The sequence below is a fragment of the Pempheris klunzingeri genome, chromosome 7 (genome assembly GCF_042242105.1).
Source record: "Pempheris klunzingeri isolate RE-2024b chromosome 7, fPemKlu1.hap1, whole genome shotgun sequence".
Lineage (NCBI taxonomy): Eukaryota > Metazoa > Chordata > Actinopteri > Acropomatiformes > Pempheridae > Pempheris > Pempheris klunzingeri.
In genome coordinates this window covers 12,732,329-12,758,554 of record NC_092018.1, presented here as the reverse complement: position 1 = coordinate 12,758,554, position 26,226 = coordinate 12,732,329, and the positions used below count along the sequence as shown (strand labels likewise).

General features: G+C 41.9%; 2 protein-coding genes across 2 annotated transcripts; one reads left to right on the top strand and one right to left on the bottom strand.

Annotated features, from left to right (window-relative positions):
* Positions 1–812: 812 nt before the first annotated feature.
* On the top strand, positions 813–19,071 carry gldc (glycine dehydrogenase (decarboxylating)). The gene is made up of 25 exons (XM_070833945.1): positions 813–1,219; positions 1,385–1,463; positions 4,540–4,675; positions 5,116–5,280; positions 5,752–5,829; positions 6,090–6,237; positions 6,732–6,928; positions 7,065–7,161; positions 7,300–7,405; positions 7,566–7,705; positions 8,300–8,380; positions 8,549–8,646; positions 9,329–9,413; positions 9,513–9,554; positions 9,702–9,844; positions 10,640–10,715; positions 12,398–12,523; positions 12,987–13,136; positions 13,926–14,038; positions 14,487–14,628; positions 15,402–15,513; positions 15,691–15,786; positions 15,958–16,130; positions 16,239–16,319; positions 17,997–19,071. The coding sequence occupies exons 1-25, from the start codon at positions 932–934 to the stop codon at positions 18,135–18,137; spliced, it is 3,093 nt and encodes a 1,030-aa protein (XP_070690046.1). The 5' UTR covers positions 813–931; the 3' UTR covers positions 18,138–19,071.
* A 1,574-nt stretch (positions 19,072–20,645) lies between these two features.
* LOC139203604 (monocarboxylate transporter 13) lies at positions 20,646–24,205 on the bottom strand. Its single transcript, XM_070833422.1, has 4 exons — positions 23,980–24,205; positions 23,751–23,894; positions 21,460–22,230; positions 20,646–20,827 (listed from the first exon to the last, which is right to left on the bottom strand). Exons 1-4 carry the CDS (start codon positions 24,179–24,181, stop codon positions 20,646–20,648), a joined length of 1,299 nt encoding a protein of 432 aa, XP_070689523.1. The 5' UTR covers positions 24,182–24,205.
* Between the last annotated feature and the right edge of the window lie 2,021 nt (positions 24,206–26,226).

The window sequence follows — 26,226 nt, the reverse complement described above, 5'->3', positions numbered from 1 at the left end:
TGCATATTCAACATTTACAGTCGGTCAAATCAAATCACCTTCGAACAGAAGCGGGACTGCAGGTATACTGTGTGTATTCTACAACATGTGGCATGTGGTACGTTTTGCATGAGTGATGGCGATATTGTAGGTCTGGAGGTCTGTTTTGATGTTTTTTGTTTGTCTGTTTTTGTTTGCAGATGCTTAAAGCCTCCATCTTTGTGGAACTCCTGTCTAGAAAAGACTGTGTGCTAGATGCACTTGTCAAAAATGGTCAAATTCTAAAAACAAAACCAAGATTTAATCAACTAATCCTTAACAGTGAAACTATAATAACATTGAGTTGTTCCAACCCCAAATGTAATCTGATTACTTTGGAGTGTGACATTGGCTTCCATTACTTGTTTGGGCACATTCCTATGTCAGCGTGTGTTCACCTGGTAAATTCCTGCTTTATTTGTGAAGTAGAAGTGATCAAACCCTCTAGTTAGTTAGTTACTAGTCTAGTTAGTCACTTGGCTGCTGGGTGAATGTCTGGAGGGTGTGGGTGCCCCATGTCACCCACCTGCCCTCACACACTATCACTGAGCACACCTGGACTGCGATGGGACCGCTTGCTCGTGGTGGACTTCGGAGGCGAGTCCTGAAATATCCTCTTGATCCTGATTTCCTCGCCCTGGATCGTCGCACGGTGGGCACGTGAGAAAGTTCAGCAGCTGTTTGACCGGGGCTCCTCACCGCGTCACGCAGCATCTCCGCTCTGATTGGTCCGCTCTTGTGCAACTGTGCAGTTGTATAAAACTCTGCAGTTTGAAGGAGTTGGCAGAGTCTCCTGCAGGGATCGCATCAGTCCTCGGTGGGGGTAACGAACTCTGCAGAGCGAGGGGAGGAAAAGGCGTCACCGGTGGGGTTTTTTTTTTTTCCCTGCAGACTTGTCTAAAGTGATCCAGAGATGCAGAGCTGCGCCAAGTCCTGGGGGATCTTCTTGGCCAAGTCGGTGAGTCCCAGCGCACCGTGCAGGCGTCTGAGTGACAAGAGCCGCGTGGTTTGGAAACTTCAGTGCAGGATCCGGACCAGCGGGGCATCCCCACCGACAGCAGCCCGGGGTCTGAGGACGTCTGCAGCCGTCTCCTCCAGACAGATAGAGAGAATATTACCCAGGCATGATGATTTCACGGAGAGGCACATCGGTCCAGGTGAGAGGGAGAAGAGAGAAATGCTGGATGCTCTGGGACTCGAGGTAAGACCTGCCACTCATCCCCCCCAAAATCGGCGCTAAAACAAGCTTCTCCTTGTGATTGAACCAAATCGTTTGCTCTGACCAGCATAATGCGCTATTCACAGCCATGTTTTGCCTGCTTTCATGTATTAAAACGCTTTTTTTTGGTTTTGTTTTGTTTTGCAGTCGATCGACCAGTTGATCGAAAACACAGTGCCAGGCTCCATCCGCATGCAGCGGAGTATGAAAATGGATGATCCAGTCTGTAAGTTAATTTGATTGTATTTGTGATTTAATATAACAGCCTCTTTGTGCGTGACATTTCCAAGGCTGCACGATCAGCCTCGGTGCAATGGCGCAAACCCGATTTAAAATGCTTTTAGAATATCTTCAAAAATGCATGTAAAAACGGGGCATTTCTCCCACTCGTTTTGCACGGTGAGGCTTTTCCCACATGAAAGCGGGCGTTAAATGAAGCCAAGTGAGTGGCTGAAATGTAGGTTGCACCTCTATTGTGCGCCGCGGAGCGCTGTCCCCTGTTAAGTCTTCCTTTGAACATATTTGGAGTTGTTTTTGCGAAACTCGGCGAGCGGCACCAATCTCCTGTTGGGAAGCCGATGCTCATAGGATGGCAACTGGAGTGTAAAGTTTAGCCTTGAGCTCCGGTCCCAAGTCCAGTTCAATCTGGTTACAGCGTTCACATTACATCACAGCCGAGGGGGTTCCTAATAAGGTGACTTCTGTATGTTTTGCATGGGATCTGCCTGGATGTGTCTGTCCCCTGTGCAATATGCGCACATTTCAGCACCTGATAGCCTGTCGTGTTAAGCCAGTTTTTGTCTTATTTCCCAGAGAAAAAATACAAGCTGGAGACTGAGGGAATGTGTAGAAAACAATGGAGATAGTAGCTGATGTAGTCCCTCTGATAAACCAGCTGCTTTTCCTTCAGCTGTGAGCCACCATGAAAGCTGAATAAATGATAAATTGTATGCTTCCAAATGCAAACAGCTTATGTTGATTTGTTGATCTGTGTTTCCTGTTGTTCTGTCGCTATTTTGAGTGTGCAGATGTGCTTAAATTAAAGGAAAGCAGCAGGGCTGGGCAGCACGGTTGAAGTCAACATGTCAGTAATAAAGATAAGAACATGTTTTCTGGTATCAGTGCATGTTGTGATATCTCAAGCATGCAATATAACATTCAAAATAATCAAACTGATCTCCTGTGCGATGTAATCTGTTCCACTATTGCGGATTACATGAGACAAAACTCCTCAAATGTGAGTAGCAAAGTCTTCGGTCACTAAGTTCATTCGTTTGTGATCACATCTGGCTTCAAATCAGAATTCTGTATAACAACAATATAATCGGTGCTGCAGGTTGACCATATTTTCATAATCAGTTAAGCTGTTTCTTCTCAATTATTTTTAGTAGCTGTTTGGGGCTATAAGATTAAAAAAAGAAAAGCAATTTTGTCTGACAAACAGGCCAAAACCCAAATGTATTTGATTTACTATCACATAACAGAAAGATGTTGCGAGAATAAACAACTTAAATGATTAATCAACTATCAAAATGTCTGCTGATTAATTTTATGTCAGCTGTCAAATGGATGTTTCAATTCTAAATATAATAAGATAACCCTGAAAGTCAATAATGTTGACTTATAACACAAACCAAGCATAGACTCCTGCATATTCTGTTTCATGTAAGTTGTGTGGAGACAGCTTGTGTTTGATTGTGCGCAACAAATACTTGCTGACATGCCTCTATTGTGTGACTCTGCAACCACAAACCCGAGTCATTGATCTGACAATAGAAATCATTTTCCTGAGGTGATCGGCTATAACACGAGAGATCCACTGGAAAATCCAACCTTTAGTAATGAGATTGTTGTTTAAAATACAGCAGCCACAATTCCTCAGGTACTGTGGCTTTCCCATATCACCTTCTGTCAGTCGGATGTGTCGGCCCGTCCTCTGACTCTGTCAGGTTTCATAATGCAACAAGCCATGCTGAAGGAACAAACTGGAGGCTGTGCTGGTTTTCTGCTTGTTCAGCTTTGGAGGGCTTCAGTTTGCAAAGCCAGAGAGGGATTCTCTCTTCAACAATAGACCTCCTGGATGGTTCTGAATCAGGCTTTTTTGCTGCCCTGTAGAACTCCGGGACCATGGGAAAGCAGTCCTCCCTGCACACACTCGCACAAAAATACACACTACCGACTCACTCTCAACCTGTTGATAATCCTTCATCACCACAATTTTATTTTCTGTACTGACTTTGGGTCTGATTCACCACCTCCAAACACTTCTGCAGGGCTGAATGTGCTCCGAAGACGCTGTAAAAATCCACTTGTATACTGACAACTGTCCCTTTCACCACTAGGGACTTGGAGGTGTCTTTCTTTTACGAAAACAGGAGTAGTTAGGGCTCTCGGCTCAGACGGGCGGTATTGTCCATTCCTCGGAGTTGCTAGGCAGCCAGGAAGGCCAGAGGAATCTCAGAGGCTGGTTATGCATTGGCAAAGCCTCCTTACAGCACTGGGGAATGGGGCTAAATAACTGGCCCTCAGGGAAGAAACCATGGGTCTACTCCTGTTTTCTCCTTGTGATATTTTGTTTACTGTAAACACTCAGTTTTGACTTTTCTTTTGTGGGTAGGAGAGGATTTTTAATGCTGTATGCGGAGTGTGTGCCAGCTCTAACATGCTGCACGCCCCGCTGATCTTTTTTGATCTCATTAGTTAATTTTGTCACATGAGAGACGACACTCTGTTCATCTGATCTCGTTTGACTTTACTGTTGATTTTATTGATCCGTGTCAGACATGAATGTCTGTGGTTGTTTTTATGTATGATCCCACATCATAACCAGGGGCTAGTGTTGCACCAATCTGACTTATTCTCTCCCATTCCTCAACGCAGAATACCAGCCAATATTGATTCCTCATCCAATTCTGTCACTCCATTTTTCCTAATCTAAAATCTGCATTTGAGGTCAGGGGCTACTTTCAGGTTAAAAGAGAGATTTCTGCCTGACTTTGTAACTTAATAAATAGAACTGATAATGCTGAAACACTGGATTCTCTAATTACATTGATGAAGAAACTGTATTTGATTGGGATACAAGAAAGTTACTTCATAACATTGAGCCAAAAGTCCTGTAAATATATTACTGCTATGTACTAATATCACTATCTGATGAACAAAAGGTATTATGAATGATGTAGAAAAATCTGAACTGGTAGACAAATCTTATTTTTCTGAATACGATGTTGCATCATCTTTCCCTGCCAATCCCCTATAAAGCCGAGACAAATATTCATTACGGACTGAATGTTTTACAGGCGAGAACGAGATCCTGGAGTCTCTTCAGAAGATCGCATCAAAGAACAAAGTATGGAGATCCTACATCGGCATGGGCTACTACAGCTGCTCAGTACCGCCGCCCATCCAGCGTAACCTGCTGGAGAATTCAGGCTGGTGAGTGCCCTCAGATGACTCTCCCTGAGAAGAAACCCTTTGGAAACATGAAAGTGTAGTGAGCTTGTTTCCTCTCTAATGCCATCACAGATCTAATGAACTGATAAACAGAACTAATGTTTATTTAAAAGGTCTGGTTACTCATTTAAAGTAACGTGCCCTTAATAGGAAACCTTGTGACATGAGTTTATTAAAAGACTTTGCTCACATGTGAGGTCTGATGATGTGATTTTCTCCCGCTTTCTGCTGAACAAGATTTTCTTTCACCCAAATCCAAGTCAGCCATCCCAGCCCACGTTTTCTCCAAAATCCCGGGGTCAGGGGAGACATACAATGCATTCCCCTGTCCGGTCTCTGCTACTTGAATACCGCCAACTTTGTGCTATTGTCCTCTTGTCCGAGTTCACTCTGTTGACTCATTATGACTTCCTTGTCCTCAGGGTGACTCAGTACACCCCCTACCAGCCTGAGGTCTCTCAGGGTCGCCTGGAGTCACTCCTGAACTACCAGACCATGATCTGTGATATCACAGGCATGCCGGTGGCCAACGCTTCCCTGCTCGATGAAGGAACGGCTGCTGCTGAGGCCATGCAGCTCTGCCACAGGTATTTACAAGCTTATTGTAGATCACAACCACAAGCTTGGAGAGGACATGGAGAAGAATCACCTCAGACTGGGTTGTGACATTGTGGAATCTAATTGCATAAATACCACCAAGGTGATGATTGTCACAATCACTTTTGTTGCACCTGCTTTAGGAACTACCTTAATCCACCTTTATTCATTTATTTTTTCTTCCTTATGGGTGCCGAAACTTTTCAGTGCTGCATCCACATGATCAGCACATATGATTACGCTTTGTGACTAAGTCGCAACTTAGCTACAAGAAGAAAATGATAAAATGAATGCATTTTCAAGTTATCAGTAACATTCTGGCCTTCATGTTCATTTTAAGTAGATGTTATAGATATTGCTCTTATACTAGAAGGAATAGGAAAGTTATTTGTGACAAGTAATTTATATGTTGCTTGATGAGACTTTTGGCCACAGTGGTTATTTGTGCTTATTTCTTACAGACAGAACAAAAGAAGAACCTTCTACATTGACCCACGCTGCCATCCTCAGACCATTGCAGTGGTGCAGACCAGAGCCAAGTATGTATTATTTACACACAGACACACACACTCACTCAGTGTAGTAAAACAAAGTCATGTATATGAAGAAATCATTTGGGTGAACAGGAAAAGCAAAACATTGTATTGCATGAATTACCTCTGAACTACTGTACAGGGAAGCATTCTTTTATGGTATGAGAACAGAAAATTTACTTGTATTATTATCTTGTAGCATATACCAATATCTTATACCTCTCTTTTTGAAGAGTATCCTGTAAGTTTTCCCTGTCATGTTGCAGCTACATCGGGGTGAAAACTATGCTGAAGTTGCCTCATGAGATGGACTTCAGTGGGAAGGACGTGAGTGGTGTGCTCTTCCAGTATCCAGACACTGACGGCAGGGTGGAAGACTTCACAGCCCTTGTGGACCGGGCACATAAGGGAGGGGTAAGAGAGCTTTAACCAACAACAACAACAAGTAAAAGCACAATGAACCTGCATTCAGGCCACTCTGCAAGTTGGTGGTTTAAAATTGTAAAAAATACCAAGAAATAATAATATTTGATGATAATAGACTGGAAACTGCATGTTTGCTCACAAAACTGGCTGGTTTAGTTAGGTTATATCAAAGGAAAGTTGGGATTTGTCACTTTCTCTGGGTAAAGGAGTGGCCATATCTGGTCTGAATTCTATTCTCAAGGTATATCAAACAAGTGATTAAATACCCCTTTTCACAGCAGCTCCACTTAAAGTTTTATGCTGACGACACTGTAGTATATTTACATCAAAGACTTGTCTGTGTGAAACTTTAATGTGGATGCTGATTGAGGTTGGGCCATTATTTTACAGGAAGTGCTCATGTTGCATAACTGGAAACCTGTTATGTCAGAATAGTTGTTTTTTTTTGGACTTGATTATACCCTGATTCTTTCCCTGTGCAGGCCCTGGCTTGCTGTGCCACAGATCTGTTGGCCCTCTGTGTGTTGCGTCCACCAGGGGAATTTGACGTTGACATCGCACTGGGCAGCTCCCAGCGGTTTGGGGTTCCTCTCTGCTACGGTGGTCCCCACGCTGCCTTCTTCGCTGTTAAAGAAAACCTGGTCAGGATGATGCCTGGCAGAATGGTTGGAGTCACCAGGTGAGACAGAACACTGGCAGCTCAGAACTTGTACAGATTTTGTTTCCTGAAAGGGAAGTTCAGTGTACAATTTAGAGTACACTGAAACTCAAACTTCCTTATGGAACAGTTTGAAATTGATATATTTACATTTTAGGGACGCAGCTGGAAAGGAAGTGTATCGGCTTGCTTTGCAGACCAGAGAGCAGCACATTCGCAGAGACAAAGCAACCAGCAACATCTGCACTGCACAGGTATGACAGGGCTCATATTTTGTAAATTTTTATCAGTTCCACATATAAATAAATAAAGTGAAGTAAATAGATGAATGATTTTGAACAGTCTTTATACTTTTGTTTTTAATCTGTTGTTGTTGAACCATTGATTCCCAGGCTCTGCTGGCGAACATGGCTGCAATGTATGCACTGTATCATGGTCCTCAGGGACTCAAACACATCGCTGAGAGGACGCACAATGCCGCGTTGATTCTTGCTGAAGGTAAATTTATTGTTTTTTGACTTGAAATCAAGCTTTTATTGACACAGACTGAGGATCAGGTAGTCATGTCTGCCAATTTGTGTAAATGTTTTGCAGTTATTTATCTATATAAAGAATGTAGTGTGTGTAACCGTTGACCCACACACTTTCTTTGCTTCAGGTCTGAAGAGAGCAGGACACCGGCTGCACAGTGAGACGTTCTTCGACACTCTAAAGATCAACTGTAGCGTGGCAGCCAAAGACATCTTCGAGAGAGCTGCACAGAGGGAGATAAACCTGAGAGTCTACTCTGAAGGAGTGGTGAGAACTAAAATCATGCTCATATAAAATGCAGCATTGATGGTTTAGATAACCAGGAAACAACATTTTTTTTAAATTTGCAAGCAATGTTTTTCCATTGCTGCAGCGCTACAAAATTGATACTACTCTATAAAAACTAATAGAAATTCAAATGCTTATGACCGCAGCCTCACACAGTGCATCACCATATGCAACAAGCGCAAGGACACAAGAAGATTTCAAATTGCTAATCAGGAACCATTTAAATGCATGAATAGATTAATGTTTAATTCATTGACAAACCCCTTCTTTTATTAAACTAAATATGTGTGACCCACTTTTGCACAATCCCTAAGTAATTTATTTTAAAACAATCATAAATATGAAAGAAATAGGCGTTACATGCAGAATCTAGACTGATTTCCATACCTCTCCAGCTTGACCTGATCTATAATGTTTGATTAAGTATAGACGAGTTATTAGACATCTCCCCCAAACCGTTGAAGCAAGCTGTTGTTTCGACTAAATTGCTAGATGAACATACAATTTAAGACAGAGGCCTGAATTTCAGAGGCATGCTGCTGTTAAATTGTTTTTAATTCTCCCCGTCAACAGTTGGGTGTCTCTCTGGATGAGACTGTGACTGAGAGGGACTTGGATGACTTACTCTGGGTCTTTGGCTGTGAATCGTCAGCTGTAAGTTGATCGTTATTCACTCTCTGTTTTGTATTTTATTGGTTGTAAATTTTGTTCCTTTTCTGTCTTTGCCTCAGGGAAGCATAGTGATTTACTATGTATAAGAAGTAGCTTTAAGGTAGGGCATCACCTGCTTTGATTCTATTTTTTTGTGTTTTTTCTTTTCAGGAGCTGATCGCAGAGAAGATGGGTGAGCGGGTGAAGGGGATCATGGCAAGTCCTTTCAAGAGGACGAGCAAGTACCTCACGCACCAGATCTTTAACAGGTTGGCATTCTCAGACACCGCTACCACTTTCATGTCTTCATGAGGATACTTATATCAGAGTCTTACTTTCCATATTGATAATCTGGTATCAACCACAGCTGTTCTTGCTGCTGTTGTTAAATCACTGCATTACATAAGAGACTTCAGTACTAATTGTCTGATATGATATGGCTACTGGTGGTAAATCTGTTTTGTTTGTTGCATAACAAACACGATTTGCTTCAGATCATCTTAAGTTTTTCCTGTTATGGTTACAAACTGAAATCAGTATGTGATGTAACAGTGCAAAAACATTTTGATTTTCAAACAAAAGAATAGGTGTAATTTACCCTGGTTGGCCTTAATAAACAAACTAATGGGTTTTTAACACTAAGAACCTTAGTGGCAGCACAGGCATCTGTCTTGGCCACTAAAAATTAAGCATATTATCTTTATTAGTGCTCTAAAGACAGTCTGGTGTCAGAGCCTCTATTGTCTTACCTCCTCAGTTTACTCTCTGACATTCTCATTGTGACCTACTTGGAAAAACTGCATAATCAAGCTTCCTCTTAATGCACTTAGTAAGCAGGCTACTGGTGTTACTCTTCATTTAATTTATTGACATACCAAATATTGGGATCAGAGAATAAATATGCCATCAATTAATCCTGCTTCTGTCTATCTGGTTAATCTTTACCTCCAGTTATCACTCTGAGACCAACATTGTGCGATACATGAAGCGCCTGGAGAACAAAGACATCTCCCTGGTGCACAGCATGATACCACTGGTCAGTGCCACCTGAAGTCAAAGATATTCAGATATGCAAACAATTTAAATTCTTGTATGAGAGTTATGTGTTGTTTTTTTTTTGTTGTTGTTTTTTAAGGGCTCTTGCACCATGAAGCTAAACAGTTCTTCAGAGCTCATGGTGAGTAATTCAATACAGAGAACAAATAAGATAAAACTAAAAATTGAGCAACTTTTCCATAGTGAAAGGTGAACCTTAATGCTTCATATGATGTGGTTTTGGAACGTTGCTTTCTTTCCGACTCACCTCTGTCCTCTCCTTCTTTAGCCAATCACCTGGAGGGAGTTTGCCAACATCCACCCCTTCGTTCCTCTGGATCAGGCTGACGGCTACCAGAAGCTCTTCAGACAGCTGGAGAGGGACCTCTGTGAGGTGACAGGCTATGACAACATCTCCTTCCAGCCAAACAGGTAGGATGCACCTTTTTGTTTTATAGCACACAGCTATATCCAGTCCTGCACCTGAATGTTGCCGCACCTCACAAAGCAATGTGTACAATACCAATACCAAGCAGTCCCTGATGTCAAAGTGATGCTTACTTTCAGTTTTCACTTTCTAGGCAGTATTCAAGAAGCCTGGAAGGTCCCAAGATTCAGTATTTAACTAATTTAAGGCATCTCTCATTAGGTTAAAAATGTAAATTTCCCCTCTTTGTAAATATTTTAGTCATGCGAGAATAACTTCACTGGATTGATGTTTTTAAATGGATTGAATCTGCAGGCAGTCTGCTGTTCTGTTCTGGCCTTAGAGGCTGTTATGTTTGTAATTTTAATGATTTACAGATCTGTCACCATCTTTGACAAAACAGTGATCTTACAGTTTATTATTATGCATGTGGGGGGGGGGGGGGGGGGGGGGGGGAGACCAGGAGTGAATTTGGATTTTCCACTTGTGTGTGGGACTTTGTTGCTGGTATCAGCATCTAGTAGTCAAATGTTAGGAACTACATGCTTCATATTCCAGGTTTCAGCTGATAAAGCACAAACACACCTCTGCTGTCTATCACCACTTATCAGCAGCAGAGGGTTTATGGATAGCACACCATGCTACATTGGCCTGGAGAGTTATCATGCAGCCAGCTTTTCATCCCACTTCTTTCTCCCTTTTTGGTAATGTGTGTGCGGCCTGGTCTTTGAACTGTGCTGGGGTAAGGGTGTGTGTAGTTGTGTAGTACATGACCATGGTGTGCTTGCCTTGTCTTCCAGTGGTGCTCAGGGAGAATACGCCGGCCTGGCTGCCATAAAAGCCTACCTGAACTCAAAGGGAGAGAGCTCGAGAAGTGTAAGTGTGCTGCTGTAGAGTGACAAAAAGCCCAACTGGACCGCAGACGCACCACAAATCATTGAGAATTAGTAGCAAAGTCTTTATACTAAGCTAAGCGGCTGTGGCTCAGTGGTAGAGTGGGTCGTCCCTCAATCAGAAGGTCGGGGGTTCAATCCCCAGCTCCTATGGGTCAACGTGTCGAAGTGTCCTTGAGCAAGACACTGAACCCCAACTTGCTCCTGAAGCATGGCTTCAGAGTGTGAATGAGTATGAAAGAATAGTCCAAATTACATTTCTCCTGTATGATTGATGTGTGAATGGGTGAATGAGGATGTCATGGAAAGCGCTTTGAGTAGTTGAAATAACTAGAAAGGCGCTATACAAATACAGACCATTTACCATTACCATTTAAGCTAATTGTCGTCTCGCTGTAGCTTCATGTTTAACGCAGAGATCTAATCATAATTTGATCAAATATTTATTTGTTGTTCTTTGTAAGCTCAGAAATCAGCCCTTTATCGGGATGACTAAGTGATTGCTTTATCACCAGTAGTTTCTTTATCCTGACTGAATGCCAGCCCACAGTCTGGGTTAATAAAGGGCATTAAGTACATAAACCCTGAGGCTCACAATCAGTCTGTAATGTCAAAGTAGCCTGAGAACAATAAAGCTGACTAACGTGTTTCAGGTATTCTGGTTAGAAATTCTTTCAGTATCCTGACTTGCTGATTGGCAGTAGCTCGAGGACAAGGGGAGATAAGGCATCCCCTCTGATTAAAAACTGGCTGACTAAAGTATTTCTCCCTGTACTGTAAATTGGCCTTTGTTTTTTAATGGCTCCCTCATTAGTACATCTTAGATAGTGGCCTGAAACAGTCAAGGTCCAAACTAACAACCGTTTGTGCAAACAGAGGGGCAGAAAACACTGTGATCCCACTATAGGCTACCTGCTTTCAAGATTCCATATTTGGAGGTTATAAGAGTCTGAGAACTGCAAGTCACTGGTGTGACAGAGACAGCAGTATTTTCCCAGTCAGTCATTTGTCGATGTTACCCAATCCTCAGGTCTAAGTGCCCCAGTTTGACTGAGTTGCAAAATGTCAGAAGTGTCACCCTAATAAGGGATAAAATCAATTAGTGACCTGCAAGTGTGTTACACATTAGTGCCAGCAGTGGGTGTTGGCCGGATCAAAATTCAACCCAAGAGGAGTTACAGCATTCACACACAGAGACTAACCCTTTAAAAGCCCTGCATTAATAAAGAAATTATCATAGTGTAGAATAAATAATCAAAATAACAGTAGAGCTAGTAGTATTATTTTTAACAGAAGGGAGGCTGCTTGTTTACTGTTTTGATTTTGGGCTTAATATATTTTGGCATTCTTAGATTCAAACTCACACAATGACATGAATTATAATACTATAACCTTCTTGTAGTTGAAAGCCTGTTGGTCCACACTTGGTCCCCACAAGTCCTCTGGCTTTAATATATCCACATCCTGTCCTAACATGTCCTGTTGTGCTGTTTTTGAATAATGAGGCGTTCTCCTGCAGTCTGAGCCTGAATGGATGCTGGACATTTAATCAAATAACATCCAGGCTACAAATATGCCTTCATACTCAGGATTATCTTTCTTTTTCCTCATCCAGGTATTTTCACAGTCTGTCCTGCTACAGTGATGTGTTTCCTCTCACTCCAGGTCTGTCTGATCCCCAAGTCGGCCCACGGCACCAACCCAGCGAGCGCTCAGATGGCAGGCATGAAGGTTCAGGTGGTGGAGGTGGATAAGGATGGCAACATCGACTTGGCACATCTCAAGACCCTGGTGAGAGCTGGACTGTTTGCATTCCTCTGGAATCACACAAGAGGATCAGTTTACTTGTCACAATGATTACTTCTCAAACCCGAGAGAGTTTTAGTGTTGAGTAAGGAGCTGAGAATGTCATAACCCTAAAGGGGTTATCTCGGGTCAGCCATGAGGCTTCAAATCTTTAACAGTCTGTTACAAATTTGGGAAGTGGAAAGTTGAAAGACATTTGCATTCATAGATGTTACTGAGTTGCATCATGTGACTTGTAGCATCAGGTGTTTTGGAGCTTGGCCCACACTTATGATTAAAACTCAGGATTTCACAGCCGCTGCTCCTCAGGTTTTTACTTACTTAAATTAATTATATTTATCACAGCTCAGAAGTCACATGTCAGAGAGTGTGAGACCCTAATACTCCATATAATGTCATTTTGATATAAACAATGTTCTTGTCTCCCAAATCCTGCCCCCTTTTCCAGGTGGATAAACACAAGGCGAGACTGGCAGCCATGATGATCACCTACCCTTCCACCTTTGGTGTGTTTGAGGAGCATATCGGAGACATATGCGATCTTATTCACGAGAACGGTGGCCAGGTTTACCTGGACGGCGCCAACATGAACGCCCAGGTGAGAGAAGAAATGGCAGCCTGACATGACAACCTAATGTTTCACTTCATGGAAAGTAAAGCGTTACTTGTGAAAACTGAAGCCTAATAGGATAAAGGTTTATAGGTGTGTTATCATGCTGTAAATAGATGACCTTTGGTCTCTAGAATATGCAGATGGTGTTTTTTACGGCAATATCTCCTCCACCAATCCCTGACAGATGCACAGACCCTGCCCCTCTGACTTTTAACATGCAAACTTCCACCTCTTTTACTGGTTTTTGCCAGTCACATGACTAAATCGTGGAGGAATCTGAGATTACTTTAATCTGCCCCAATGATTTTCAGTAAGATTACTCTTAACATTAACATAATTACTCTCTCATTTTAGGTTTTTACTACTTATGGGCACCCAATACTTGTGCTGTATGTGTAAATAAATATTTAAATGTCAGTGCTAAATGCTAAAACTGAATATATGATAATATCACATGGCCTTCTTCTTAGAGAGTTTAATTAAATGGAGTATTATCTGTTTGACACACATTTTCCTGTAATGAGCTTGAATTTAAAATGTGCATCAGTTTATAATGTCATACTTGGGCATTCTGTACTCCACATTAGCAGCCATCATTTGGCTCGTGGTCACTGCACACCATATAGACTAGCTTTGGTAATAGTTGTAGTTTGTGGGTGTGTTTATTTCCCATTTCTTTTCTGTCCCAGCGGTCTGGGTTAAAAGCGAATATTGGTAACCATTCCATTTCTGGTCCGTGTTGTCAGCAGACAGTTAATGTTGCTGTTTCTCCAGGTGGGTCTGTGTCGTCCTGGAGATTATGGCTCTGACGTGTCTCATCTCAACCTGCACAAGACCTTCTGCATCCCTCACGGTGGAGGAGGACCAGGCATGGGCCCGATTGGAGTGTAAGTCAGATTATTATTGACTATGAAACTCCAGACTCACTGTGGATCATTTTCAGGATTAGAGTACAAGACAGTTGTATGGAAGCACAATTATGCCAATGTGGGGAAAAACAAAAGATCTTGTAAGTCATTATAATGAGAAACTGTCTTGAAATAATGGTTTAGTGTCTTAAAAATATTGAAAAACTTTCTCAAAATTTGAATAGACCTCAATTTTGAGAAAGCTGATCATTATTTTGAGTTCCCAAGTAATTATTTTGAGATACTAAGTCATTATTTTATGACATTATCAATGACTTGCAGGATCTCTTTTTCCACATTACATTGGTGGTAATAGGTTTCCATACAGCTGAGAGTATGCATACACACACACAAAAGTATTTTTATACTGTGATCTGAGCCGGTGAACATGATCAATCAGCTTCACACTTGTATCCCTCTCGAACAGGAAGGCCCACCTCGCCCCCTTCCTGCCGAGCCACCCGGTGGTTCCCATGCAGTCGGTCGACACCAGCAGCTCGCTGGGCACCATCAGCGCTGCCCCCTGGGGCTCCAGCGCCATCCTGCCAATCTCCTGGGCTTACATCAAGGTCAGCTCACATCATGTTGTGTTACTGTTATCATCTGGGTGAGACAACATGAAATATTATTATAACTTTGCAAAAGATACCGGAAACATGAAGGACACAAGACATACAGGAGAGTAACTGACATCAGCTTTACTCACTGGTGAGACGTTTTTCAGGCAGTTAGACCTCATTTCTTCACGTTGTTGTTGTTGTTGTTGTTGCTGTTGTTAAAGTCCTCTGGCTCTGGTGACTCTGACATGAAAACTCACATGACAGCCAAAGTGTTAATGTGTAATAAACTGCCTTAGAAGGAACGTCAGCATGGCGCTGTATGTAGCTAGTAAGTGTTGTCATAACATTTTATCTAATGTTTACCAGAACGATGTGTTCCTACTGGCTTCCTAATGTGTCAATATGTGCACATTATGTTTTTAATTATCTTTTTCAAGTTTCAGAGCCGGTTGCCTAGTTTCAGTTTAGTTTTTTTTTTTTTTTTTAATGTTCAGTTTCAGTTTAGTTTTTATTGTTTGGGGCTGGGTATTTATCACGGCAAACTCAGAACTGGTATTACAGCACAGGTATCACAGTCTCAATAAACATATGAAAAGCACCTCCTCATGCAAGAGATATTCCCTATAGATCATTTCAGGTTGTTTTTTTTCTAGTCTAGCCATTTAAAAAAAAAAAAAAAAAATCTCAATCAACTAAAATGTTTTTTTCACAGCTAGTTTTAGTTTTTATTTTAGCTTTAGTTAGCTGTAATGACCTTGGTCACTTCTGTTCTTTGTGTGTAGATGATGGGAGCCAAAGGGCTGGTTCATGCTACGGAGGTGGCCATCCTCAACGCCAACTACATGGCCAAGAGGCTGGAAGGTCACTATAAGATCCTCTTCAGAGGCAGGAAAGGTACAGCTGTGACACCTTTTTTTTTTTTTTTTCTGCCAATACATGATTATGTACTCTCCAAGCATCAGGTGATGTCTGCAATCAATTTTCAAAGAATTTATGCACCTAAGTGATATAATCAGCCTGTGTCGATGTTTAAAACACTCACCTTGATGTCTTTTGTGTTGGTCTGGACAGGCTTTGTCGCCCACGAGTTCATTCTGGACGTGAGGCCATTCAAGAAGTCTGCTAACATCGAGGCAGTTGACGTCGCCAAGAGGCTGCAAGATTATGGTGGGCTGAATTATGTACATCGCTCCTTAACTGTGATACAAAATATACACTGTGCTACAGTATTTGGAAGCGCTCCACAGCTGTTGGTGCCTTCTAGATGTTGAATTTACAGGATCAAACCATTTTTCTTGGGCGGGGAATGAACGTTGTCTCTGTCGTGGTTCTGTCCAGGCTTCCACGCACCCACCATGTCGTGGCCGGTGGCTGGCACCCTCATGATCGAGCCCACGGAGTCGGAGGACAAGGCTGAGATGGACCGGTTCTGCGACGCCCTGCTTGGTATCCGACAGGAGATCGCGGACATCGAAGAGGGAAGGATGGACTCTCGCATCAACCCGCTCAAGGTGCATTACTGGTTTCGTTTGTCTGTTTGTGTGAGGTGAAAAGATGCAGTGCGATGGCTGATATATGAAGCCGTGACAAATGGCGTCCTCACGTGTGGGTGTTTGCAGATGGCTCCTCACTCTCTGGCCTGCATCTCATCCTCCACCTGGGACAGACCCTACTCCAGGGAGCATGCTGCTTTCCCTCTGGTGAGTGTCCTCAGCCCTTTGACTTCAGTACACACTAAAGGTGAAGGCTAAAGGTTCTACAGATAAGAGATGCAGAAGAAGTCCAACTTTGGACTGCCGACTCTGCTCCTTGTCACAGTATTTGTGTTGGATTCTTGTTTTCTTACAGTTGAATTATCTCTCCGACTTTTAAGGCTGTAATTTATATTATTTTCACTGTCAAAACATTTCATGAACATTTCAATACTTTATGTTCTCCCCCATTAAATCCATATTGAAGAAATAAATCTTGTTGAGTATTCCTAAATGTGTAGGCTCACTCAAACAGAAGCAACTAGATGAATAAGCTACATCAGGCTTTGTCTACACAGATAGTATTTGTTTTATTGTGTGCCCTTCAGGTTCTTTTTTCACATCAGACTAATGAGAGCTTCTTTAAGATACTTATTATTTGCACAGGTTTTGAGATGTTTCTCAGATTTCTGCCTCCACATTGGGTTAAAAACAGATGAACATTTGTTTTTGTTTTTTTTAGTGCTCACAGCATTGAAAGTAAATTTAAAAAAAAAAAAAAATCAATTTCCAAAGAAATGCAATCTGAACCACCAAGTTTTTGCTGAAACTTGTTTCTGTCAAAGAAACATCTGTTGTTGACATTGTTTTAATTTCAATACAGTGAGCATCACTAACAAAGACTTCCTTTGTATTGGGTTTAGGGATGCAGCTAACTTATTTTCATTAGCAATTAATGTTTTTTTGTGGTAAAATATCAGAAAATTGACCATTATAAATTCCTGTAGCCCTCCATAAACAGTAACTGCAGCACAGAAATGCTCACTTTGTAATTATCTTTGTCACAATTGTTTAAAAAACAAAAGTAAGGGATCATTTTCTCTTTCATGTTAAGAATTTTGACAATCAGCCAATATGTTGTTCTTATTTTCTCACTACCTAAAAAAATCCAGTATCTATCAAATGTCTTGTTTTGTGTGACAGTCCAAACATTCACTTCTCTATCACATGTAATGGAAAAGTGACAAAATGGCTTTAAAAATGACAAATGATTATGAAAAGCCAACTAATTGCATGCTGATAGACTTGTTGAATAATCTTTTCAATTCTACTTGGGGTGGTGGAGAAAATCTGAGACCAGTGCACACAAATCTACAGCTGATTGACAGAAAGTGAATCAACTGCAACTATACTGATAACTCTGATAATTAACCTTTTTAAAGCAGAAAAGCCAAGAATTTGCTGGTTCTCGCTCCTTAAATGTGAGAATTTTCTGCATTTGTGTGTATTTTTATAAAATAAAATTGTCAATAGAATATCTTTTGGCTTCTTGATCAAACAAAACAAGACATTTGGAGACATCATCTTGGGCTCTGGTAAACAGACATTGTCTCTATCAAACACTTCATAGACAAAATTAATAATAGAGAAAATAATTGTTAGATAAATCAATAATGAATCGTTAATTATGTAAGACAAACAATTTTTTTTACTTCAGATGAGACTCAGAACTGTTTTTGAATTCACTCAGTGAATTCATTTCACCGTGTACTTACAGGTCTGTTCGACTTTTGTCACTTCTGTTAAACTTAATTTTACCGCGTTTTAATGCCTCACAGTAAATCACAATAAGCCCAATTTATCACTTAACTCTTACGTTTATCTTCCCTTTCTCTCTCTCTCCAGCCCTTCATAAAGCCCGAGACCAAATTCTGGCCGAGCATCTCCAGGATTGACGACATCTACGGAGACCAGCACCTCGTGTGCACCTGCCCACCCATGGAGGCTTACGAGTCTCCATACGAGGAGAAGAGAGCCTCCTCGTAGACGCTCCCTGAGGTCCAGTCCCAGCGTCCGGCCTGAGCTCTAAAACCTCACAGACCGAACGCCTGTTTGCTCAATGAAAAGGCTCAAAACACTCACGTTAGCTGGAGCAGAAGCATTTCTGACGCGGTTTAGTAAAACTGAGTGACTTTTGCTCACTTAATAATCGCTTTTATTATCAAAGTATGTTTTGATCGATTTTGATAAAAGCAAATTAAAACTGTCCTGCAGAAGGTCTCTGCTATCGTTTTCTTACAGCTTGTCAAAGGTAGTTTGTACTTAACATTAGTGTACACAACATAATTGTGGTAAATTTGCTCAAGCAGCGCCTGCAGCAGTGCAAAAACTCAATTACGTTTGGGCTCAAAAAGTCTGCCTGAGAATCCTCAAGCACTTTTTGCTTCCACAGTGGGACCGCCCTGAGCCTCAGCCTGCTTAGTACGAATGGGTGTCAGAGCCTGTGAAGTGTGAGGACTCTGGGACTGGGCTTCGTCCGATTGCACCCTCTTCTTTCCAGGGATCATGGGGATCCCCCCCTCCCCAACCCTGCTTGAACTCTTCTAATGGACCAAAGGTGCACCCTTTTGCTTTTCCAGATCGCGAAATAAGTGCACCCTTCCACACCGAGGCCGCTCCGTAACACACCTCTGAAATACTGTACTTTAAGTTGAGTATAGTTCATTTCTAGACTCCCAGTATCTATAAAAATGCCCTTGGTGCCTCGATTTGTTGTGTGAAATAGCTGCCTTGACTTTCCCTTTTTTTCAAATATGTGATAAAACATAGATGGCAGTTTATTCTAGGTTTTTGTTAATATGCATCTGTTGTATGAAAATGTTTAAATGTGTCTTATGACATTGGTTGACAGTAGATTAGGATAGTCTTAATGTTAGTTTTAAATAATTATTTTCTAATCTAAACTGTTTGTCTGTAGAAAAAAAATCATGTCTGTATTAAACATTTTTGTCTTTAAACAGCTTTAACTTCTCATTTAAGGCAACACTGCCCTCCAGTGGTGAAAGCTGGAACATTTCTCAGTTTAACACAAACATGACTTCTTAAGTTGTTTAAAAGCGGCTTTTCCCTGATTGACAATGATGAGGTTGTCTTTTAATGAATTCCTAAACTAGTTGCAGAACAAAAAATTTTGTCTTGGCAACTAGCTCAGCGTCAGGCTGAAACAGATTATTAGGTTACGTAACTGTTCTTAAAGGAAGGTGGTATGTGCTGTTCAAATTGCTTAGGAGTAACAGACACTACAAATATCCTGATCCTGGTATCAGTTTCATCCTGTGAGTGTTAGCAGGCTGTTCGGCATCTGCCTTCAGCTACGAGAAAGTTTAAAGGGAAGATGAGACAAATGATACACATGACAGGAAAAGTCAGACATGAAAATGTGACGTTCAAACCCACCAGTGATTTATTTCTTTAAATGCTGCATTTTAAACTGCAACACGAACTGGTGAACTGTATAGAGACAAAAAAAAAGTGCCCACCGATTCCTAAAAGTCGGGCAATTGTGCGCATGAGGACTATTATCACAGTACTTCAGCAACAATAACTTCTTTCAAAGGTCATTAACAAAATTCATCTATTGCATAAAAGTAGTGATTCGACTAGACACGTAAATATAAATAAATGCTACACCGTGACAAAATTTAAGAATAGAGCACACTTTACATACCAGCAACATAGAAAGCCAACACACCCGAGTTACTTAGAGCTGAAAAGTTGCCTTCGCTGCTGCCTGACCCACATATAGTTCACAGCCCCGATTAACCATATCAGCAGTATTACATCTATATCCAGGAGGCACAGTCAGACAGGACTGAAAGACAGACTAACATGTTTGTTTTGTTGACAATGAAACACGGAATTTCAACAGCCATCACAGTGTAATTAGTGTCAGCTCAGTTTCTTTGGCACTGACTGGTTTTTACCTGGGGCCGAAAAACAAAAATGTAAATATGAGTGTTTGGCAGGCAGCTTTTTTTTTTTTTGTTCCAATGCTGTGATCCTCCAGGGCAAAAAAGCTTACAATTGGTGTAAATGCACAGGATCCTGGTTCTGTTTGTCCTCTGAGTGCCTTTCAGACAGGCGTGTTCTTTAAGAACAACATGCTCAAACTTCTCTGAAAATACAAACACTGAAGTAGATCTGATGATTAAGCATCCAGCTTTACAGCTTGTCAGCCACTAAGTGAAGCAAAAGAGGTTTGAAATCCCCCCACCCCAAAATGTCTGGAGTTCAGTTTTAGTCCGTAATGTGAAATAAAACTCCGGAGTTTCTGCATCGGTTGCCAAATGCAACCTAAAATAAACATTTTAAAAACCACCTAAAAAGAGTGTTTCAACACCTGCTGACAATACTGAGATAAAATAATCTCTGATTTGTGTCAAGTCAAACTGGGTCAAACCACCCAGCAGTTGGCCTGTGATAAAAAAAAAAAAAAGTAGTAAACAAGGCACCTAGAGCTCATTGAAGTGACAAAAACCACAACGCAACAGAGTCTCACTTGGCTATTCCAGTTTCCCAGTCCCCCCCCTTGATTGCCTGGTGAACCTTGGCCCCCACGTCTTTTCTCTTCTGAATGAGGCGGTCGACCAGGACGACAAACATCGCTGATGAAATGAGGCAGAGGCCTGAGAGGTAGAAGGCGGAGCTGTAGTGGTTCGTCTGGTCCACGAGCCAGCCTGAACGATGAGAGACAGAAGATCAGAGTGCGTCAGTGCTGAAGAATACACCAACAAGATGTATCCCACTGGGCACGAAGAGCTGCAGCGACAGGGTTTGCTTATTAGCCATGGTTGATGGTTCTTTAATTATGCTCAACTTTGCAGATCCACCTTAACAATATTAAGGTTTAGCTCGCTGCCCAGTAAGGAGCTTGTTTTGTATAGGTGGGACAAATAATCAATACAACAATATATCTTCTACGTTATTACACTTGCATCAATGCTTTTTTCATTTGATTTACAAATGCTGTAGTCTGACGTTTTGCACACTGACATTAGCGTATCGCACGGTCCATGTTGCATTACGCAGCTTTCTAATGATGTTTTTTAGAGCTGTTCTACGTATTTCTTTCTCGTCTATGTCCTTATTTGGTCCATTTGTTGACCAACAGTCAACCTTACTTCCTTTTGGGCATCACAAAAGTGTGATCTTATCACACAAAAAAGAATTTACATTAAAGAACGTTTATATTCCCAAAACTAAGGTGTTGAATTAAGTATAGTTTTGATATCAGAGTTAAACTAAGGTAGGTGTCATATTATTTATATTATATTAATACTACTAAATAATCTAAACACAGACTGCTCACCTGCAGCAGGTGGGCCGATGAAGCCACCAATGCTCCTGAAAAGCATGAAGAGCCCCAGTCCATTGTCAAATCCCTCCAGGCTCACAATGTCCATGATGGAAATGACCTGAATGGCCACGACGCAGCCGAACAGGAAGCCGTAGAGCGAGGCGAAGACCAGGATGCCCCAGTAGTTGTGGCCCATGGGCAGCAGCAGGAGCACCACGCCGAGCAGAGTGACCACCATAGAGAGCAGCTGCAGGTTCCTACACAGCCCCATGTTGGCCACCCACCCGCAGATCAGCCTCCCCACCAGGTCTGCTAATGCCAGGAAGGAGAGGATCGAGGCCGGCCAGTAATTATCCATCCCCAAACTGTTGGCGAAGGGCACTAGAAAGAGCGGCGGGATGAAAAACGCAGCTGCCGCAAAGATGGCAAAGAGGATGTAGAGGAGAAATTCAGGTTTTCTCATGAGGGAGCACTGGAAGATACACTTCCTCTTTGGCAGGACCACACCAGCATCGCCTTTGGTGTCCTGTGTCGGGCTCTGGGAGGCCTCCAGGGGTCTCATGAGGGCACCGCACACACACAGGTTGAGCTGAAGGCCTCCGATGATGAGCAAGCAGCCCTGCCAGCTGTACACCTCGATCAGCCACTGGAAAAAGGGGCTGAACAAGATGGAGAAGACGCACTCCCCTGAGCTGGCGATGGCGTAGGCGATGGGACGCCACCGTGCAAAGTAGTGGCTCACCATGCTGTTGGCAGGGATCCACGAGAAGGAAATGCCAATTCCTGTTGATGAAAGATGGAAACTTTTAACCATTTAACTGTTTCTGGAGGACTGGGGTCCTCTCATTATAAATCAACTGAAAAAAAAAGGTCACCTCCGATTACCAGACATTTTTTTTGTGTTACGGGTATAGAAAAAATCTGCTTTCTGTAGAAGAAATGTATTAGGGGTGTGAGTAACTATTATTATATATCTATTATTATTGTCAATTAACCTGTTGATTAGTAATTCATTAGTTGTTTTGTCTATAAACTGCCAGAAATTAAGACATTGTCATTACAACTTCCAAGAGGCCACGGTGCTGTTATAAAAGTGCTTGTTGTATCCACATTAGAAAGATTTTCCCTTTAATAACATAGAAAGGTCATCTGTTTGTCATTTTACAACACAAGGTTGCACAATGAAATGTAAGTTGAAGTCCCGTCATGCTACATACACAGAGCACATATACAAATATTTGAATGTAGAATAGAATAAGATTAAATAAGTCGGTATATACAGTTATTTTTTTATTATTTTTACAGTTCTTTTTTTCCAAAAGTGATCCTAAAGCAAGGAAAACCGCTACAATGAGCTGTGGAGATTTTTCAAACATCCTCAGTAACTCGCTCCAGCTGGACTTTTGTCCCCTCTGTCAGCGAGGCAGTTTGTTCATTGCTGCAGTGGAAATGTTGTGCTCTGGGATGTATGAACGTCTTTATGGAGTTCAATTTGTGCTATGAGCTTTTATTGTAAGACACACATTTGCAGTTTGTAAACTGTGATCCTGTAAAGATCATCAGCTGTAGTTTATTCATTTTCTCTTTTAACCCCGTTTGTTCTAGCAATAAAGCGCCCATGAGGGAGGAGGCACACAACATAACAACACTGTGTGTATCTTAAATACGTAGCTACATTCACCTTTGTGTCTCAAACATGATAGGATGTATCTTTTACAACCTTTTCTTGTCTAAATAAGCTAAATTAAACAGTCTGATATAGTTACAATTTTAATGTGTATAAAGTCATTGGAGGAAAATATGTCTATAAAAATAAAAAGCCTTTCAACCACAGTTCTTCCCTCTTTAAGGTTTCATGCACATGCCAGCATTCTCTGACAAGTCAATTTAATATTAAAAACTGTGTTAAAATGGTCAAATTTAACCTCTAAATATGTCCCCAACATGCAACACTACACTGTCTTCAGGACCTCATTCCATTAGTCAGAGTTAAGTTATCAGATATGAAAATGCGTGAAAATTAAGCTACTTGGGGGGGCGATAGGGTTAATACCCCTTTGCTGTTTAACTGATGTGCAGTGGAGTGTTAGTTCCCAGCCCATTTGTCTGGTGTCTGCATGTAATCCCCTCTAAGCCTCTCAGACTTTTTCATTTCAACTGTTAGAGGCCTGGAAAGGTAAAAGTTTTTAAAAAAAATTAAAGATTGCATAAAAGTCAGAGAACAAAGAATGTAAATGTGAATCATAGAGCTACGTCTGTCCTCTCTGGCCTCTCAGATTTTATCTTGAAGCTTCGGAGCTTACCTTGCAGGATGCCCATGGTGAGGTAGAGCCAGGGCAGACTGAGGTCCAGAGACGCCAGCAACATCCCCGACGCAGCCAGCAGGCCTCCGACTATGATGACAACTCTCTGAGAGAACTGGATGGTCAGCACGCTGGCCACCGGAGCTGTGAACAAAATGAAAACACTTATAATAACAACAACTTAAGTGAAAAACAACCAAGAGCCTCCACCTGAAAACCAGATCTTTACCTCCCAGGTGAAACATGGCAATCGTAGTGGAGGTGACCCACGAGGTGGTGCTGCTCAGGACTCCAAAGTGACTCTGGATGTCCAGGAAGAAGAGGCCGAAGTTCTTGAGGACGGCAGCAGTGAGGCCCATGATGAAAAAGGCAGACATGACCACCACCCAGCCGTAGCCCCCGTCAGGAGGCCCGGCTTTCCTGGACTTCATTTTCAGCAGCTACTCTGCAGGCTGCTCCCCCGCCTGTGCTGAATGGGAGCCATGCAAATAAAGTCATTAACCTCGAGGGAACGCAGGGCTCATCTCATGAAAATGAGCATGCAAAATACACATACATACATGAAGTAGCAGCTGAAATAAGCTTGTAAACAGTCTCAGCAATGATTCTGGTAATTTAAGAACAAATCCAAGAAAAAAAAAAACGTCTATAAAATCTATAAATCTATAAAATATATTGTCTGTCTTAAAAGACATTTAATGGTTTCATTTTGTGAGATAGGAACTAGACAATGGCCATGCAGTAAAACACAGCTGGCCAGCCACAGCTTTTTTTAGTCTAACCAATAAAAAACAAAAACTCTTAAATGCCACAATGATATAAACACAAGTAAAAATAGCTCAAAGAAAATACAGACTGAAAAAGAGACAATGAACTTACCTTTTGCTCACGTGGGCTTCGTAATACTAAAAAAATATAATCATGAATTTGGCAACAAAAACCTCGTGAATAGCTCGTCTACTGCCATGATCTAACAGCAAACGCCAACAATTGACATAAGATCTCTGTCATATCGTATGAGCAGCCCCGACTCCCAACTAGCAGGCGCTGAAATCCGCCTCACCGGGTCTTTCCTCGGCTCTTTGTGCCGCGGCTCAGCGGGGAGAGTCAGTGACCGAGCAGCGGTCCTCAGCTCAGACAGTCTGTTTAACTTGAGCAGAAACTCAGCTATATGAAGCTACCCAGGGCGTTTCCATGACGACGGCGCTAAACAAAGATGGCGTCTGTGGAGGGAGGTGCACTGCTGTGTTTACAGCACAAAAGGAAGAACAAGAGGTGAATACGGAAGTGTCATAAATGTGCCGGTCAGCTGCAGCTTCTTGGCTACAGCTGGCTGTTTGGGGCGGGGGTGAACGCAAACAAAAAAAGGGGCTCAGATTTCGCTTTTTCTTGTTGTTTGTTGTATCACTGCGGCACATCCGGGAACTTCAGCTTGTGACACGATGAAATTAAATGACTTTAATGTTAAATAGCAGCAAAAAACAAAACTAATAGAAAGCCATCTGAATGAAATAATCCTATACACGACCTGTAGACACCATCAAGCGAAAGATACACGGAAAAGATTACTTTCACTCACGTCCCTTCGTTCTGGGTTGGTGCAGGATGATCCATCAAAAAACCCATGGAAATGATCAGCGGTGTCTTACCTGGGCTCCCGTTTTTACCTTATTGAGTCTCCAGGTTAGTTTCATAACATTAAAATGTTTTACTTTCCAGTCCTGCTTCTACTGTTAGTATGCTAGCTAGCAACAGCACTGTACTTTCACAACTGACCAAGCACTGGTACCGCTACTGCCTATTCAGGGTTAGCTTAGCTTAGCTTAATAACTGTTAGTAGGCTATAAAGAACTGGGGTCCCATTACAACCTTTTATTTATCGGGCTATGAATTTATTGTACAATTATTAGCTGCCTTGATTCTGCAAAGAGGATGAGCGTTCACATGCTCCTATTGTCCTGCCCTGCATGGACTATGGCTGAAAGCATCTGTGCTGTTACTGTTACATTCATGTAAATTTGGTTTGGCTTTGCGCCCCTTAAATAAGCTAAACTGGAACAAGGCTGACAAACAAAGGTGACTCGTTTTACACACTGAGCTCAGCTGAGCAGCGGCTAACAAACTAGCATATATCGTTAGCATGTTAGAGCAAAAACTCTTCTATCAGGATCTTTTGCAGGACATTGCAGGGAAACGCATCAAGAGATCAGCGATGTGGAATTTCATTCTTATGCAACCAACTGCACAGCATTTCAGGGCGTTGTTCATTTAAACTGGTTTGTTTAAGTGTGGACGCTGACGGCATCTACACGAGACGGTTTTACTGCTGAAGTGATCTGTAGCACCCGCTAGCTGTAGCACTCAGACTGCAGCTCATGTATGGAGAGCCAATCAGTTGAAATACAGCACACCATCAGCCCGCAAACAATGTGTTTTTTCCACGTTGCCAGCATGTGATCTCAGACATCAATTTCAT